The 17,370-nt window shown below is 39.1% G+C and overlaps 3 protein-coding genes across 5 annotated transcripts in view; all 3 read left to right on the plus strand.

Moving 5' to 3' along the window:
• LOC146455513 (uncharacterized) overlaps window positions 1-17,370 on the plus strand; it is a 149,120-nt gene that overhangs the window by 120,124 nt on the left and 11,626 nt on the right. The gene's annotated exons all lie outside the window — the stretch shown is intronic.
• Window positions 1-17,370, plus strand: part of LOC146455518 (uncharacterized) — a 31,428-nt gene that overhangs the window by 2,132 nt on the left and 11,926 nt on the right. The window lies entirely within an intron of this gene.
• Window positions 8,892-13,026, plus strand: LOC146455519 (death domain-containing ATP nucleosidase-like). Its single transcript, XM_085094271.1, has 3 exons — window positions 8,892-9,566; window positions 10,177-10,362; window positions 12,812-13,026. Exons 1-3 carry the CDS (start codon window positions 8,906-8,908, stop codon window positions 13,012-13,014), a joined length of 1,050 nt encoding a protein of 349 aa, XP_084950397.1. The 5' UTR covers window positions 8,892-8,905; the 3' UTR covers window positions 13,015-13,026.

Here is a 17,370-nt window from a genome sequence, read left to right on the forward strand (position 1 = left end):
AGTTTGCTCTAGGATATTGCGCCGGACTTGAGAAAATGTTACTTCTTGCTGGATAAAAAACCATGTTTACCGAAAGTCGATTAGAACGGGATAATCTAAGAACCTGTATTTAAACAACTTTCGTTCATAACGCAATAATGATCGGAACCTTAGTCCTGCGCTAACGACTTGCGCTTGCTCTAACTAATATTCCAAAAACATGTAAAGATTATTAATTTCGTAGAAAATTTAACTTAAAATGCTTTTCCCTTTCTTGGAGCTTGAGTTCTTTTTTGACACTAGTTATAGTTCCGACTGTGTTCCATTTGACAACTTTAATGACAGATGAACCTGTTGTCGCAACCAAACTGAACGTAACCATTGTAGGACTTAAGTTCTCTTCAGTATGGTGGTCCAGAGCTCTCTGTCAAAGAAAATCCTATTTTCAACACAGGACACAATGAAATAAAAATTAAATCTATCTGATTTTTTTGAAAACGAGCAGGCTCAACTCAAATCCTAAGTAGCCTTATTTTTTTATTTTTTCCGTCTCATCTCTGTTCCTTTTCCTTTCTTCGTTCGTTCGCCTCATTCTGAATCTTCTTGGAGCCCAAAAACCTTGTTTCGGTGTCATTTCGCGAAAAGTGCTCAAGGCCTCATTGGGCACCTTTTTCAAAATTCGGCTGGAAATATAATACAGTCAACACTCCCCTTGCGGACACCTCGATATTACGGACACCCCAATACAGTCAATTCACTTTATTGCGGACACCCTCGGGACCGCGAGTTGGTATGCTTAATAGCGAGAGCCCGTAATAGCGGGAATTTATTTCAGTCAAACGTCTATACTCTATTTTGTCCGGGAATTTAGCTGCTGTCCGTATTACAGTCAATTCTCGCCTTACGGACCCTTCGCTATTACGGACACCCCAATAAAGGGAGTTGACTGTACAAGCAAAAATTCCTTTGGGAGAAATGGCATCCTAAGCGGTAAAGAAAGTATGGACGGAATTGTTTGGCGTCAGAACATGCAATTTCATATCGGCGTTGGTACATCGATAAGAGGCTGACTCTGTGTGGCTCTTTACTCAGTAGTCATCTTAAAATTCCAAATTGTGTTACTAAACGTTGAATAGAGAGACGAGTTTGTTTTGCCAAATAAAAAACTTTCAGGTAGAAAATAACTCTGGAAAGGTCGTCCCAAGGTTCTCAAATGGAACTTTAAAAAGGAAAAGGCACTAGGCCGTTTAACAATTTTGGCCCGTACCATTCTGGTTCCAGGTTCTCCAAAGTACATTTTGACATATTTCCAATATGAATACCATATGGAGGCTTCCCGCATCGTTGGACAAGAACAACACTGCACAGACTAAGCGGGAAGTTTTGTAAAAAGAAAAAAAAAAAACACAAACAAACAAACAATCGTAATCCCGAAGCAAAGTTGACTCAACGGACTGTTTTACTGTTGTCGTTGTTGTCGTTGTTGGTTTTTTTTTTTTTATATCGATTTGTAAAAAAGATTATTATATATATGAGAAAGTAACTATTTTATCCTATTATTGTATTTCAATCGAATGCATGTCTATTGGCCACTTTTCTAAGTGGATTTCCACGTTAAAGGTATATTTTCAGTCTATTTTGTATATTGTATCGGAGCATTAGAATACGCTTGATTGTACATTACTAAGGGATGAAATAATCTTTATAGTTAATTAATGCTTTCTAGATCAAGATCTATTAATTAGAATCAACTACCCGCTGTGTGTTGTGTACATCCACTTCAATAAATTAGTAATAATTTTTTTTCCTCAGTTATTAGCCTTGTTTGTATTTGATCGCAAATGGTACGAGAGGGTTGATTTATTTAATTTTTTTTTTTGACAAATGCCCCACGGTACAGCCAAAAACAATTGATTTCTTCTTTTCCTTTGTAAACCTTTATCCTGATGGAAGCTTATTCACGCGAAACTTCATTTCATGGCCGTTAATTTTCCAGTGACCGTTCTGTGCATCTACGAACTCATTTTTGTGTTTTCCTTAGACGTACCGTGTTTTCTCGATTAAACGCCCCCGGTGTTTATTTAAAAATTAGCAGTTTTGACCCGGCATTTAAACGAGGCCGACGTTTAGTCGGGGTCCGTCGTTTAATCGAGAAAATACGGTACTTAATATAAATGTACCGCCTTTTGGTGACGAAGTTATCCTTGCAAAGTAGTGACAGAGAAATCTCGAGAAATCAGTGTTTTGTGATGATGCGATCGAAACACATGCTACAATATTTTATACTCGGCCAGTTCCATTGCCTAAAGGTCGGTTTACACGCTACGATCTACATTTTGAAACCCGATTTAAAAGAGCGATTCATAAGATGAAAATCGCTCTGATTCAGAACATAAGTCGTAATGCCACGGATTGTTTTTGTAAGGTCGGGTCTACACTCTCATAAAAACCGCCACGCCTATCAAAATTCAAAATCACGTCCTGAGGACAGATGTCCCGAAGCGCTCCTAAGTTAAGTATTGTTTCTGAACAATAGTCTGTTGTTATTCCAACAATAAGGGTTCGTCAAGAAAACAATACTAAGGATACGTCATAACTTGGGAGGGCTTCGTGAATCTGACCCCGGGTGTCTTAATGCACGTGATAGAGTGGGACCGACAAATCATGGGGTGCAAACCGGCCTTAAAAGTAACGTATGGAGGACAGCTTTTGTGGTCGTATGCAAACTTAAGCAGCTCCTAGAAACCCTGAAAAAATTCAGGCAGTTGGCAGTCGACGGCTCAGTTGATAGAGCCCTAGAGATTGGGGAATGGGATCCCGTTCAAGCCTACTCAGGTCGCCTTCATGACTGCATTGGTCTCTCATTTATTGATTCTGTCATCCCCGATAAAATGTATGAATTTTCATATAGCAGCCTGTTAATCTCGTACCCAGATCTCACTGCAGGTTTGGAAATGTGAAAATGTGAAGATCTCCCTTCCGCATGACCGTGCGAGATCTGGGTACGAGATTAGTAGCCTGTGTTCAGTCGCTCCCTCCCCTCAGGAAAAATTGGGAAGGGAGGGGATGTACACTGGCTAATTTAACGTGCATGCGCGCATGACCTTTTAAAGATGAAATTTGGTGGCAGTAAAGCCAATGATAGTAAAAGAGTCGTGCGACCTGCTTCAGAAGCCAGAAGACAAGTGCTTGCGAACACTTGTAGATAAGTAGCAATGGACTCTTTGCAGCTAACGGTCACATGCTACAAAATCCACCATGCTGTGACGCAAGCTACGCACTGGGACATGCAAAACAAAGAAAATTCAAATTTGACTGGATGAAGTCGCTTTGTTTTGCATGTCCCAGTGCGTAGCTTGCGTCCCAGCATGGTGGATTTTGTACCACGTGACCGTTAGCTGCAAAGGGTCCATTGACAGTCAGTATCTACAAATCTGCAAATGACGCGCGAAAGGAGCAGTTTGAGAAGAAGAACAAGCTTAATGTTCGGATTGTTAAATACGGCTTATTTGTGAAACGAGTTGTGTTATATTCCTTTTTGTCAACTTAAATTTACGTGGTGCGTGCGTGCCACCGGAGCATTCAGCCACATGAACATACAAGATAATAACGTTAGCCATCCTGATGGGTCGGGAAAAAAGCTTTTACCCACGAAGATCTTTTGAGGAAACCCATTGATCCAAGCGTTTTTATTCTATTTGAAGCCCTGTCCACTTAAGTCCGAACCAGTCCAAATTTGTCAAACCTTGGGTTCCGCTAATCAGGAGATCAGTGAAGGTCTTCTATCCATGGACAGTGGTGATGGAAGAAGGAGAGTGGTTGTTGTTTATCAAGATGTCTAAAAATGGTAATTTTTGTTCAACCTCTTTCTTCATGGTAAACTGTAGCCTGAGGTTTCTGGAGTTGATACAATCAAAACATGACAAAGCCTCATACACTTTCGGTGAAATAGGCCATAACATTTGGCTGAAAGAGTTCATGGCTTATGACGTTTTATTTTATCGACGTTATGTTGACGACATTCTCTCCTTTTCACTATTGTAGAACCCTGCGGTCGGATCAAAGAGATTTGTACCCAAAGAAATGAGTGCATAAACGAGGCTAGCAAAAAATTTACACTTGTCTTTAAGTTTGTTGATAAGTGCTACTTTCAGGCAGTAAAGAGGACACAAAAGGGTAACTAGCAACTGACATGTATTTATAACTGTAGAAGACAAGATGGCGGGTCTTACAATGTTGACCTACGCGCATGCGTTGCGCCTCACGGTTTACTGATATCTCGCGGGCCCATGATGTTACCAATTATATCAACAAAGTGACAAACTGTAAAGTTACACGCCGTTTCAACAAAACGTAGGCCTATCCTAGAGTGTTGCTTGATCGCACTCTCTATGCAAAACGGTCGGTTATACATTTTTGAGACAGGAAGGAGATTAGGAGACCGCTCGGACTGCAAAAATCTTCATCTGAAAGAAATGACAAAGATGCATCCAACAAGTCGCTCAGTACTTTAATCCACCTGACAATTTTCACAAATACGTAGTGTATTCTGTTACATTTTTCTGCATCATGGTAACGCAGCATGCCGCAAAAATTTAGAGAAGAAATCATCTTCTAAATCGGTAATTAATTCCCACGGAACCATCCTTCCACTAATGGCGAGCTTCCACTGCTCACTGTGCCATCCACATGCTATACTCACATTTTCTTGAGTCGCTCTCACAAAGGGCTAACGTTCGAAACGTGTGCTCTGTATTCTTTTTTATGTTGCACGTTCGGAGCTATTTGATTAATAGACTGGTTGTGAAGCTTTGTGCCTCTCAATACAGAGGTATTTTTTGCACAGTTCATGAGTATGTGGGAAAAGTAGACCTTTGCAAGGGCAATAGGCCTTATCACGGTTTTATCAAGACGTGTTTACCTACTCGTCAAAACGGCTTCGAAAACCGTGATATGGCCTATTGAAATCGCCCTTGCAAAGACATACTTTTAAAAGTGGCAAAAATTCTACAAACCACTCGAATACTTATCAGTGTAAAAATGTTTTTCAGAATTGAAGCTTAGTTTAAGGAGTAACAGTTCTTAAAACATGTACAGGTGATGGATTTTTCTGGCTGACTAAAGTTGGTCAGAGAACGAGAGTTATCGATGACAGGCACTCGTAAGTACCGCCACAATAACTTCTGAAGTATTATTTTATAATTGTTATACCAACGACCCACGGCTAATTTTGGGCGGACACTCCATGTGTCAATCAAGGAAGATAACTTGCTGCACCTCAGGCACTGGTAACCACTGGTTCCTCTCCCCTTGCAGTGGTCAGTTAGTTTTATATTTCTGTCATTTTGATGTCTGTGATCCTTTTAGTTTTTCTAGAATAAAGGCAGCAGGAATCATCCATGTCCAAAGCCATGATGCTGTGAGTCAGTACATTGTCAGTGAATAGAGGAGAAAAACCCTAAGGGATACAGAAGTTAACTTACGATTTACCAACCAAAAAGCTTTAAAGTACATAATTAACAATTTATGGATTTTGTTTCATCAATTAACTCAGAAAAATGCGTTGTTACCCCCCGCCCCCGCCTATTTTCGTTTTGGATTTCCATCGCGCTTGTGATCTGCTTGTCCCACGTAGTCATAAACCACGTAAAACTATCTTACCTTCGTTAAGAAATCGCAGGTGTTCGTACCATCCCGAGATTCACAGAACGTTGCACAGTAGTTCAATTAGGCACCGTCTTTAATACGAATGGTCTCGTAACCTAAACCCCGACAAACGCCTTGGTGGTATCGTGACAAAAATTGATGGATTCTTTTACCTTCAAACGTGAGTTAAAAGGGGCATGTGTAACATCCTCTTCTTTGTGTGTAAATGTAAGACCGTCTAAGAGTTATTTCAATTTATTAATTTATTTGTGTACTATCCCTCTCCCTCCCCCTCTATGGGGAAATAACCTTTAGTGTAAAATGCGTGAAAACGTTAGCAAGTGCAATCTCACTGACGCGCTCGTCAGTCTTTGTAACTGTCCAAATTAAACTTGACTTTGGTCGCGTTGTTTGCTAATGGGGAGAGACAAATGTAATGTAATTGGTAAAACTCAAAACGCTTTGGCTTTGGTCTCTGGTGAACAATCCATCCTCTCAAGTAGTTTGAACGAAATAGAGAATCCTCTGACGCTACTGTTACTGACGGGCCACAAAGCGCTTGCCGTCTGTAAGAGATTTTACTGATGAGATACGGTAAGAGGAATTATAATTCGTTAAGGACAGTCGCGTTTCTCGCGCGCGGCAGGCGTGTCATATCATTATAGGGAACACGGCTAGCTTATATGTGAGACAGGACTTGAGTAATGGAGTTCGATTCCCTTGGGGCTACAGGTTTTCTTTGTCCCACACTCATAACATTTTTCGTAAAATGGGAGTTGTATCAGATGAATTTTTAGCTAAATTCACAGAAGCGCACCATTCATGTGGTTGAATTGTGCATTATACATTTTCAAGCCAGTCTATTAGTCCAGTCTATCAGATATTAAAGCTTACCTCTTTCTAAAAAGTAGTTGTCTACGTTTTGTTGCTTGAAGCATCATTTTCAGCTTAAAAAAAGAAAAAACCGCGGAAAGGTATCTTGTTTTCTTGGGTCTTTCTACGGAATTGCAGTGCATACTGCTGACCAAAATTGGCTTTGTTAGTGCCCAGTCTTCTCAGTCTGATTGAAATCCAAGATGGCTGCCGGTGTTGGTGATTTCCTTGTTTCCTTTATAGTGGACTTTATAAAAGGAGTATTGTGCATGAAAGTGGCAGAAGAGTCATTTGCTGGAGACTGTGAGAAAATGTTTAGTTACTGAAAATCACTTTTTGTTATAAGAATGAATTGCTGAGCCTGAGTATCAGTGTAATGCTGCATGACTAGCACTGTTGGAGACAATCAGGTGGAAAGCCATAATAATTAAGTAGGAAACTTGGTGCAACAAATCACAAATTGAAATAGCCAAAAGAAAATTTTAATATAAATTTCATGTACCCATTTCTATGTGACATCCAAGCAATGATTCCAAGCAAAAAGCCGGTAGTATTGATCAATGATGGCATTGCATCATTGCAACTTTCAGTGTTTTAGTGAACAGTCTGTACTTTCCAACACCTTTAAGGTATGATTATTTACTCTGGGAGTTCAAACTCAGTAGAAACAGAAATTTTGATTCTTACTTTGTAATGTACATGTAACTCATAAGTCTATAGTCAGTTAATAAAAATTACCAACGCCTAAATGTAAATGCAAGTCTCATGGCTTTTTATTTTTCATCCCGTTAAATATTTTCTATCAATCATAAGCGTCTTGCAAAGATCCTCAAATTAAATCCTTGAAGCTCATGAAGGTTCCTAGCAAAGGTCTTTGCAGATGATCTTCTTCAAAGATCCCTATAAGGATCCTTTGAGGATGTTTATCTTTAAGGATCTTTGGCAGGTGTATGTAAAGATCTTCAAAAATCCTTAAGGTCCTGTGAGGTGTTTCACCAGGGATAACCACTTAAAGATAAAATTTGGGGTATTTGTGACAGGTTATACCAATTCTATGTAACCTGTTTTATTGAGAAACAACTTACCATAACTTGTTCCGTATTGTTTAAGGTTACCTTATACCTTCAGAGGTGTCTCGCGTCCAAGCGATGTAGCGGCAATGTAGCGCGTCCAGTTTTAACTAAAGATACCTAAACCCATATATCAAATTAAAGCTTGTAAAGCTGGCTATCGAACTATACCAAGAGTTTTGAAATAAAATGAATTGCCGAATTTTTAGCACTGTTTTTTCAAATCAAGTTTTTGACTTGGAGGAGACACTTTAAAGAACTAAAACTCAAAGGGAATTTGTTTGTTTGCCTTCAAATTTGGACAGTAGCTAGTTTAACACATAATTAACAAAACCATGTCTGCGAATTTTTTCTTTCGAAATATTTTTTCTCCGAGAGCGATTTGTGTACGATCACTCCGCATTTTTTTATCCTATTACGAAAATGTTTCACTGCGATTGAATATGGCAAAACGCAGACAGTTTTTTAGCGTTTTGGGTCCGGAAACTGAGGAGCAAATTAAATTACCAAAAAATAAAATTCGCTTTGACTTGTAGCTTTCAAAAGGTGATTCGGACACTCACATTTAGAGGTCGTGAAAAATGCGACAATTCACTTTATCACAAAACTCTTGGTATAGTTTGATAGCCAGCTCTATAAGCTTTAATGTGATATGAGGGTTCAGGTATCTACAATTCAAACCGGACGCGCTACATTGTTTGGACGCCAGACACCTCTAAAGATATGGGGTAACCTTAATTTAGGCATTTGTAAGATATCATTACTGTTGTACATGTATCAACTTATAAAGAGTGGTAGTATTCGTGGCTTAAGTTTTTTGGATAAAAGTACGTAACCTCAACAGGTTGTGAAAATATTTGGACAAAAATGCAGTGTAGGAAGTTCGAATTTGCAGTTTTTCTTCCCACCTGACATCAAATCGCACCAGTACTTTGTTTGAAGGAAAGTTTTTTCATTTAGAGGACATTACCGTCAGGATGAATTATGTGTTGACAAGTCCCATGCAGTCATATACAACTTGACAAAGTAAGTTGTATTCCTGCAATTCCTTTGCAATACGTTTTTCACTAACAGATACATGAGCCATTTCAAGGGAAGCTATATCTTGTAAATTGGGATGGTCTTTCACATACCTTATCTCCAAACTGAAGTCAGTGTCCCCCCTATCTCCCCCCACCAAGTCTTAGGAAAAGGTTTATGAAACAAAGTTAATCAGTGTCATTTTCTGGGTATATCTTCTCTTTGCAGATTTTTTAAAGCATTTTATAAAACTTCCTTGTATTTACTTTACTGATTTTCTAAGTGAATTTTTCTTTTGTATAGGAACCTCTGTAAAAATGCAACATCAGCACCAAGAAAAAACAAGTGTAGCTGTCCCAGGGACTGCCCCGCCTCATCTGAACATTAAAGTGCCCAAGTCTAGAGATCTTCCAAACAAGTCTAAACCTTGGAGTACTGTCCAGCTCCCAGTGGACATCCTTTTGTTAACAGTGGAGGACTGTGAGTTTTTGGCATGTTATGCTTACATGAGAAATGCCTTTAAAAGTTATCACAAAGACCTTGGTTTTGTGTACATTGGAAACATGGGTGAAGATGAAAATGAGCCATTAAAGATTGCTCTGATGAAATGTTTTGAAGGTTCTTCTGGTCCAGGTGGTTCTCAAACTGCTGTCAAGAACGCAGTGGTTCAGTTGAAACCCAAGGTTGTTTATTCTGTTGGCTGCTGCATCGGTCTGAAACAGGAAAATACCCAGAGAGGAGATGTGGTGATATCTTCTAAGCTTACGACCGAATCCTTTAGAGCCCCAGTTGGCAGAGATATTGCCAACCTTGTCAGAGGTGCAGCTGATGGCTGGAAGCCGCCATTTCAAAATCCAGAAGCTCGAGAAATACATGTACACTGTGGTGGTGAGATTTTGAGTGGAGTGGATCAGGATACAGCTAAACAACACCAGGAGTTATATCCCAGTGCATATGCTGTTGAAATGGAGGGAAAAGGTAAAAATTACTAAATTATCATAATAATAACAATTTTTGTAATAATTGTCCTAGCTGTTAAATAAATTATGTCTAAAGACTAATGGAAATTTTAATTTCCATATTATAGGGTTTAAAAAGCCTATAATAATTGTCATCTCCAGTTTACATGTAGCTGCAATTAAGAGCAGGATAAATTATATACACAAGTCACATACCTCACTATTTATGTGAGAAGCCTGCAGTCGGCAAAAGCAGTCAGTAGCATTTTCAAGTTCCAAAGTCTGAAAACAATAATTTTATTGGATCCCAGAAAACAGAAATGGACAATAGGAACAAAATCTGTTAGTTGCCACCCTTTGACGCCACGTCTGAGCTAAATTTCTTTCTTCTCTACTAAGATATTATGTATGCAGTTATTTAGTTTTAAGTGGCAGAGGTCATGTGATACACTGAAATGGCAATAGAAGACAACAACCTATGTCATACATGTATACTCCCTGGGTGGGTCTGTCGATGTTCTGATTAATGTTTTCATTCACAATTTACCGACAATGCATGTTATGTAGGGTTACAATGTAGCTGTGAATAGTTGTTCTTTGCTTCTGATTATGTTTACGCTTTGTCTTAGGCATTTTTGTGGCATCCCATGACCTGAAAATTGAATGGGTGATTGTTAAAGGTGTTTGTGATCTTGCTGATGGGAACAGAACTTCTGATAATTCATGGAAGCAGTTTGCTTGTGTGATGGCAGCTTCTGTTGTATCGCATATGCTGAGTGACTCAATTGTTTTTAGACAATGGCCTCACTACCAAGGTATGTGAAACAGCCTGTTGTAACAAATTCTCTTAAGTTATTAACCAGGCTGCTCGGAGCAAGTGTGGTGCCAGGCTGGTTGCAACCTGGCAACAGTTTGATTGTTCTTACCCCTCAAGGAGGGGGTGGGGGGGAGAATGGCAGGGCAAGGTGTCTTCGGAAATTGGGGGACTGGCTCACCTTGAAATGTGTTCATGTCTGGGAGTCAGTGACGAAAGAGGAAGGTCCTCAAGCACTAAAACATTTTTTCAGTTCACGCACTATTAAAAAAAAAAAGCGCAGAGGCACTCCTTGAATTATCCGAACTAGTTTAAACACGAAATTCTTTCTCATTTTGTGAGCATGGCTACTACAAATAAGACAACGGCGAAGCGGTGGGCGGCAAAATGAGACCAAGCAATTCTAATCTTCTCACCGGCTGCATACAAAATCGATTTTTATCTGGTACAGCTGTACATGCATGGTGGAACCAAACAGCTTTTTCAAGCTGGAATTTTACTGTATTGGGGCACCTTCAGCCAGCAAAAATTGAAAGAGCTGGATCAATTTATTATTTCTGTAAATTTCTTTCTCCGACTTTAAACTAATACGCCTGGGAAATATCTGAAACTTCAGAAATTTGTAGTGCACCACCAGTGTGCACTACAAACCTACAGACTCGCACAGTTACAATTTCTCACCTGTGGCATGTGAAAGACTCCACCGTTTTCCGTATTCTCAATTGCTCAGACTGTGACGTTTATATAGGGATGCTTATGATTTTTCTAACAAATAACAAAAGATGCGCCAATATTTCAATACAGTTGCTCTCTCGACTACATTACGCGCTCAACGAATTGACCGACAGTTACCACTGCAAACGTCACAGAAGAAAAAGAATGAGAGAATTCCATGAATGAATGAATAAATGAATGAATGAATGATTTTATTAACTTGTCGGTGTTGTGTAATTGAAGGGAGAAGTCCCCTCTACTAATTGCGGACACCTAAACATTAAAAGGTTTTCTCAATCTACTTTTACATTAGCTGACCACATACCCTAAGATACTAAAGTTTAAAATATTGAATACAGTAAAAACCCGCGTGTAAGAACCTACATTTTTTAAGTCTGGCAAAATAGGTTCTTGTATTTTGGGGTAGTTATTGTCAATTTAGGGTAAGTAGGTTCTTAATTAGGTTCTTAATTTCTATGAACTAGTTTTGGCTGTTGATAACCAGAAAAATAAACAAACTTGGGTTTGGTCCTTAAATATACAGTATTTATTCACAACTGTACTTTATATAAACCTGTTTTTGTTGTAGAAATTAATACTTTATTTGTAATTACAGTTTGGTATTTTCTTGCACTATAAATTTGCAATATCAAAGTCAACTCCTCGGTTAAAATGTTTATCTTAATTTAACTGTTACCCACATATAAGAACCTGCTTGATCTTGCTTGGCTAAACAGGTTCTTATACTTTTGGGTATTAAAAAGGCAAATTTCTGCCAGCAGGTTCTTAAACTACTAGGTTCTTACACGCGGGTTTTTACTGTATGTCCTATCATTGCCGTATACTAACGTTCTAAAAGTAAAAATTAGACTATTCGACTGCAGGCATCTTGAGTTACAAGAGACCTCTGACCTGACCTGACCACAATGGTAGGTCTCAATTACGTCTTATTGCCCTCTGTTGCTGCAGAATCCGTTCTTTGTTTATATTGAGTATCTCATTTCGTCCTCTTCAGACTAAGTTATATCTTAAATTTATCGTCCTCGCTGATCAACTTATCATTGCACAGAAAGGTGAAAATCACGGGATTGTCAAATACCCCCGGGTAAACTAATGCCCGGCCCGCTGAGACAGGCAAGTAGAAAAAGGTGTCCCTCTAGTACCCGGGGGGATGAGTACTGATGGAATTAACTGTGCATTAGAAGCATACTTAAATCCGACGGTATGCGCTCGCATACATCATGGTAACACATAAATCCACAAAAGTTCAGAGCAAAAATTTATCTGCAAATGGGCCCTTTCAATCTCCACAGAATCAATGAATACATTTCATCCAATTAATTTATTCGTGTTTTCCACCTTACCACGTTCGTACCGATAGTGTAGCCCCATTGCCAACTATATAAACCACATACCACCCACAGCTCCTTGATTCGCTCTTACGAAGGGCTAGCGTTGGAAACGTCAGCCCTCTTTAGGTGGCTAAATTAGTGTTCAACTCCGTTGATAAATCCAAATATTGGTTTTCACTTCCCCACCGACTCAGCACCACAGGTTTTTCACAAACTTATTAACCCCCGTTATCTATTTCTTGAATCTATCGTAACATAATGTAGGAGATGACCAGTGACGAGATCGAGGAAGAGGGTGTTATTATCTTCATTGTTAAATGCTACAAGTTCTCATGGCTACTGTAATTGCTCTATGTTGAGTTTGGAATCTGATTGGTTTTACAGACCTCTCTGGTGGTAGTGAGAAGATACCAACAGTGGAGACCCCTGCCGGACAGCAGTCAGCTTCAGTCACCAAAGATACAGTTTGTACACCCCTTCAGGGAAGCAACCTTGTCTTGACGAAGAAAAGAATGCTTCTAGAGCAGATTGGGAAGATGAACCATCATCCCGACAATCTGACAGAAAAAGAAGAAGAAGCAGTTTAGGTTCCACTCCTGAATCAGACCCTCATTTAGGTCATAAAGTATGTTAATTTTTGTCATTGCCTATAATCAAAAAAAGCCTCAAACGTTACACAAAAAGTAACACGTAACATTATAAGGCGGGGGAGGGTGGGGTGGGTGGTGTTCCCCATATATACATGTATATGCGTATACCCATCTTTATGGATCCACGCACCTAAGCATGAACCAATTCTTAAAGATTTTAGGGATGCTTTACATGTACCATTGTGCAGAAAAAATTATCTGAGGAAAAAGCTGAGCAGGGCTTGTTTTAAAGAAACGCTTATCAAAGCTTATTTGCGCAAGACCGGTTTCGGAAACCTTAAGAGGAATCCTTTTGTCTGTTGCGAAGCTTTGTTTACGGAAAACTCTTACAGGCAAACTAGTATGAATGCCATGTTCTTAAGCAACATCTAGCTGCTTTTATAGCGTGTTAACGTTAGAAGATGTCCAATAATTAGGGCTTGGTGAATCAAGCTTTACCTTCTAAGTTACCAGTTTTGATTTTCAGGAAGTAAGGTTTTGAAACTTAAAACCAAGGCACGGAATCTAGATGTTGCGAAACAGGAAAAATTCAAAGAGTATCTCAAACAGCAAATAGACCTTTATATGGAAAACAATGCAGTTCATCCAAGTGATCAGCCACAAGAAGGAGTTGGTCGCCTTATTAAGCATATAGAGGAGGTTTACAATTCACTTGTAACGGCATTCGGACTTGGCTGTTTGGAACTTACTCTTCAATGTCCTACTCTGGAAAGCCTTGACAGCCTGTGGAGTGACTATTGTTCTGGTCATCTGAATGAAGTAGCTGAGCGGTTCCTGGTCACCAGTGAACTAAAAAGGAATTTGAACAAGGAAACTGTGAGATTAAACACAACGATATCAGAGGAGAACTATTTGATGTGCACGAAGGCAATCATGGAAAACTCACGTACGTTTCTGAAAATTAGTCAATCTTTTTTCAAGATAATATAAGGACTCGACTGTTTGCCCTCCTACAACTCAAACAATTACCAACACTATCGTCTACTGGATAACTTGTAAATGTTGTAAGGGTTTTTTTTCCCTCTTTTGGTGGAAGGCAAATAAAAACTTACTAAATTTAGGAAATGAGATGTTGTAAGCTGTTGTATCAAGGGAACTGAGGGCCTGCAAGACGGCAGGTTGATACAATTTGGACAATACTCGGTGTAAAAACCTTTGACCTTTTTCTTTGTTTTCTACGATTTGCAGCCTCGCACACTTTTGTTCGAATGCAGTTTATGCTTTCTCTTTCCTTTGTTTTATGTCAGTGGTGAGTATGGCAGGTTTTTACAACAAGGATGAACTGACAGTTCGGTTAACTATCGTGAGTTATTTAAGAGTGCCTGACTGTAACTTTCGAGAATCGCTGGCCAAGCTTGAAAAATCGAAACTCCTGATAATTTGCCTGAAGTTTACTTTTGGGGAACTATCTTCGAAAATATTATTTGAATGTTCTGGAAATTTTTAGTTTTCGAGAATTTTGGAGAGAACGAAATAACGGGTTTTGCCTCATTAATTATGCAAAAATCTCACTCTAAATTAGCCAAGTTCAATACGCTTGTGTTGAAACAGTACGCAACGCTAGAAAGCGAGGTCGCTTTTGAATAAGAGCATAACTCACCTACTTTCTATTAATGGGACCTATGTAAACTTTTGTAGAACTTTGGAGGGTTTTATGGCTCTTTGAAAAATTGACATTTTGAGGACTTCGCGATGAGGCGAAAATTGAGTAAGTTTGAAGGTTTAAAATGCATCTTGGTATGTCAGGTATCGACTCGAGAGAAACATTGTGATAAAGCTTGGGTCTTCGTCTTTAATAATACGAAATAAAAAATCTGGGCAATCAATGCACGCGCTGGTGAAAACCAAAGTTAGCGAGGCTTCGTTAACAAATTTGCATAATTCGCAACTGTTGAGAAAATGCTATGTTGTGGCGACTCGGTGAAAACATTGACCCAGGCTATCTTCAAATGGTTATTTTACCCCACATTGCATTTGTCTGTTTCTCTTTCTTGTTTAATAACGTGGTAGAAAAGGTCTGGAAAAAAACGCGTGATCAGACAAGAAAATATTCGTCAAATTCTGGTGGGAAATTTGCATAATGCTAATCTTCCAATAAATTTTTCTGCAAAGGAATCTGATTGGGAAGGTTTCGTTAAGAGACCATTTGACTTAAACACCCCACATAAAAGGAGTCAAAACAACGTTTAATAATTCGATTTTAACCAATTATTGTCGAATCGTAACCTTTAAATTAATAGTGCCAAACTGATACTCGCTATTGCGTTACCTGCGTCACGTCAGTAGCTGTCGATATGTCTTAGAATGTAATGCCTACAAACCAACTTGTGGTGCGAAATTGTCAATTACAACAACTAGAAAAAAGACCTTTATTTACTGGCATATGAGTGGTTTTGATAAAAATAAAACGTTCACATGACACTTGAATCACGTTTAAAAGATACATGCTTGTCAAATGAGATGCGAAAGTTGGACATAGGGTCGGTCAAAGTGAATATTTTTAATTAAATCATGTTTGTTTACTGGAATGCATGCTTTTTCAAATAGCTAGTCCAACCTTCTTCAGTGGCCTTCCAAATAATGATCACCCAGAATTGGGTCAGTCAAAAAAACTCTCTGTTCGTGTTGTTTGATACTGTACCTTCGCAAGTGACTGAAAAACAATGTCAGCTGGCACGCCATATTTAAACGTAATTACTGGTATGAAATATCACACATGCACGGATACACGCTTCAAAACCTGTGTGCCAATTTCCGTTTAACAAAAAAATAACCTACCTACAGTCCACATTGGTTGTAGGGCGTGCATTTATCTTTGTCGAATGTCAACAACAGAAACACGGGTATCTCATCGACACTGTATACACGCAATGTCTACCGCATACATCACAGGTAGCCGAAGCTCTATGACCTTTGTTTGACCTTTATATTTTGATGTCACGATGAGTGTTACGCAATGGCGTAAATCATTACGGTTTGTAAACATACGTGTTCCAAACGTGTTTTGGAGTCGAAAATAAAGGGCATAAATTGAACAAAAATTGCTTACCTTGTCTCCTTGATCTCTTGCCAGTGTTTGTGCGCCATATTTTGGCCATTTTAGTACGATTCCAGTGGGTTTTTAAAGGTTTGCTGAACAATTTCCTCGCTCTATATCCTGCTATATATGTCCCCAAAAGGTTGATCACTTCAGTAGCAATAGTTTTCGTTGCAACGTCAACAATGAGGTCAGTATAAAGTCTGTGTCGCAGACAAAGGACTGCGGACCGCGGACTGGGTATAAAAGAGAAACTAAAGTAAGCCGACGACGGACTACGGACTACGGACTGGGTTTAAAGGAGAACTGAAGTCTGAAAATCATATCTTTCTTGTATTCATTCTCAGTAAGTTTAATATGTATCAAATCAAGTTTCGGTAGTTGTTTTTGTCCCTTTATTTTTATTTTTTTTTTTTTAGAAACAAAACAAGGACTTGGAATAAAATAGTGAGGATCGACAGTGCAAACATAAAATCTTGCTTTATCTCAGCGAAACAGCTGGATTTTTAATACGCGCTGAAGAGAGCCGTCATTTTAGTTTTTAGCATTCATCTCAGGGTTCGATATGGTGAAAACTGGCGTGATTAAATGCGCAAAAGGATGTTTGATGATCATGATCGTGATCAGCCAATGAGCCCACGTGCACAATCATCTAGATGTCGTACACAGACATGTATGCAGTAGACATTTCGTGTATACAGTTTCACTGAGATACCCGTGTTTCTGTTGTTGACATTCGACAAAGATAAATGCATGCCCTACAGCCAATGTAAACTGTAGGGCATGCAGTCAGTCCATAGTCCGTAGTCCATAGTCCTCCTATCTTAATACGAACTTTATGCCCACCCCGTGGTCTGCAGTTCTTCGTCTGTGACTCGTGTTTTATAATGACCGCGTTGTTAACGTCGCAATTTATTTCAAAGAATACTATTGCTACCAAAGTGACCACAATTTGGGGGATATATATCTATAGTGGGATACCGTATAGAGAGAGGAAAATTTTCAGCAAACCTTTAAAAACCCATTGGAATCGTACTAAAATGGCCAAAATATGGCGCACAAAACCTTGGCAAGAGAACAAGGAGACAAGGTAAGCAATTTTTGTTCAATTCATGCCCTTTACTTTCGACTCCAAAACACATTCGTAAATTCCCATGCAAACCCTTATAATTTACGCCATTGCGTAACACTCATCGTGACATCAAAATATAAAGGTCAAACAAAGGTCATAGAGCTTCGGCTACCTGTGATGCATG

This window comes from Pavona decussata, unplaced genomic scaffold (genome assembly GCF_977016875.1).
Source record: "Pavona decussata unplaced genomic scaffold, jaPavDecu1.1 SCAFFOLD_273, whole genome shotgun sequence".
NCBI lineage: Eukaryota > Metazoa > Cnidaria > Anthozoa > Scleractinia > Agariciidae > Pavona > Pavona decussata.

Bases quoted from the DNA above. Each gene is read 5' to 3' on its own strand.
- LOC146455519 (XM_085094271.1), top strand. From the start codon at position 8,906: ATGCAACATCAGCACCAAGAAAAAACAAGTGTAGCTGTCCCAGGGACT. The intron at 9,567-10,176 runs GTAAAAATTACT...GCTTTGTCTTAG, and splicing joins TGTTGAAATGGAGGGAAAAG to GCATTTTTGTGGCATCCCAT. The intron at 10,363-12,811 runs GTATGTGAAACA...TTGGTTTTACAG, and splicing joins ACAATGGCCTCACTACCAAG to ACCTCTCTGGTGGTAGTGAG.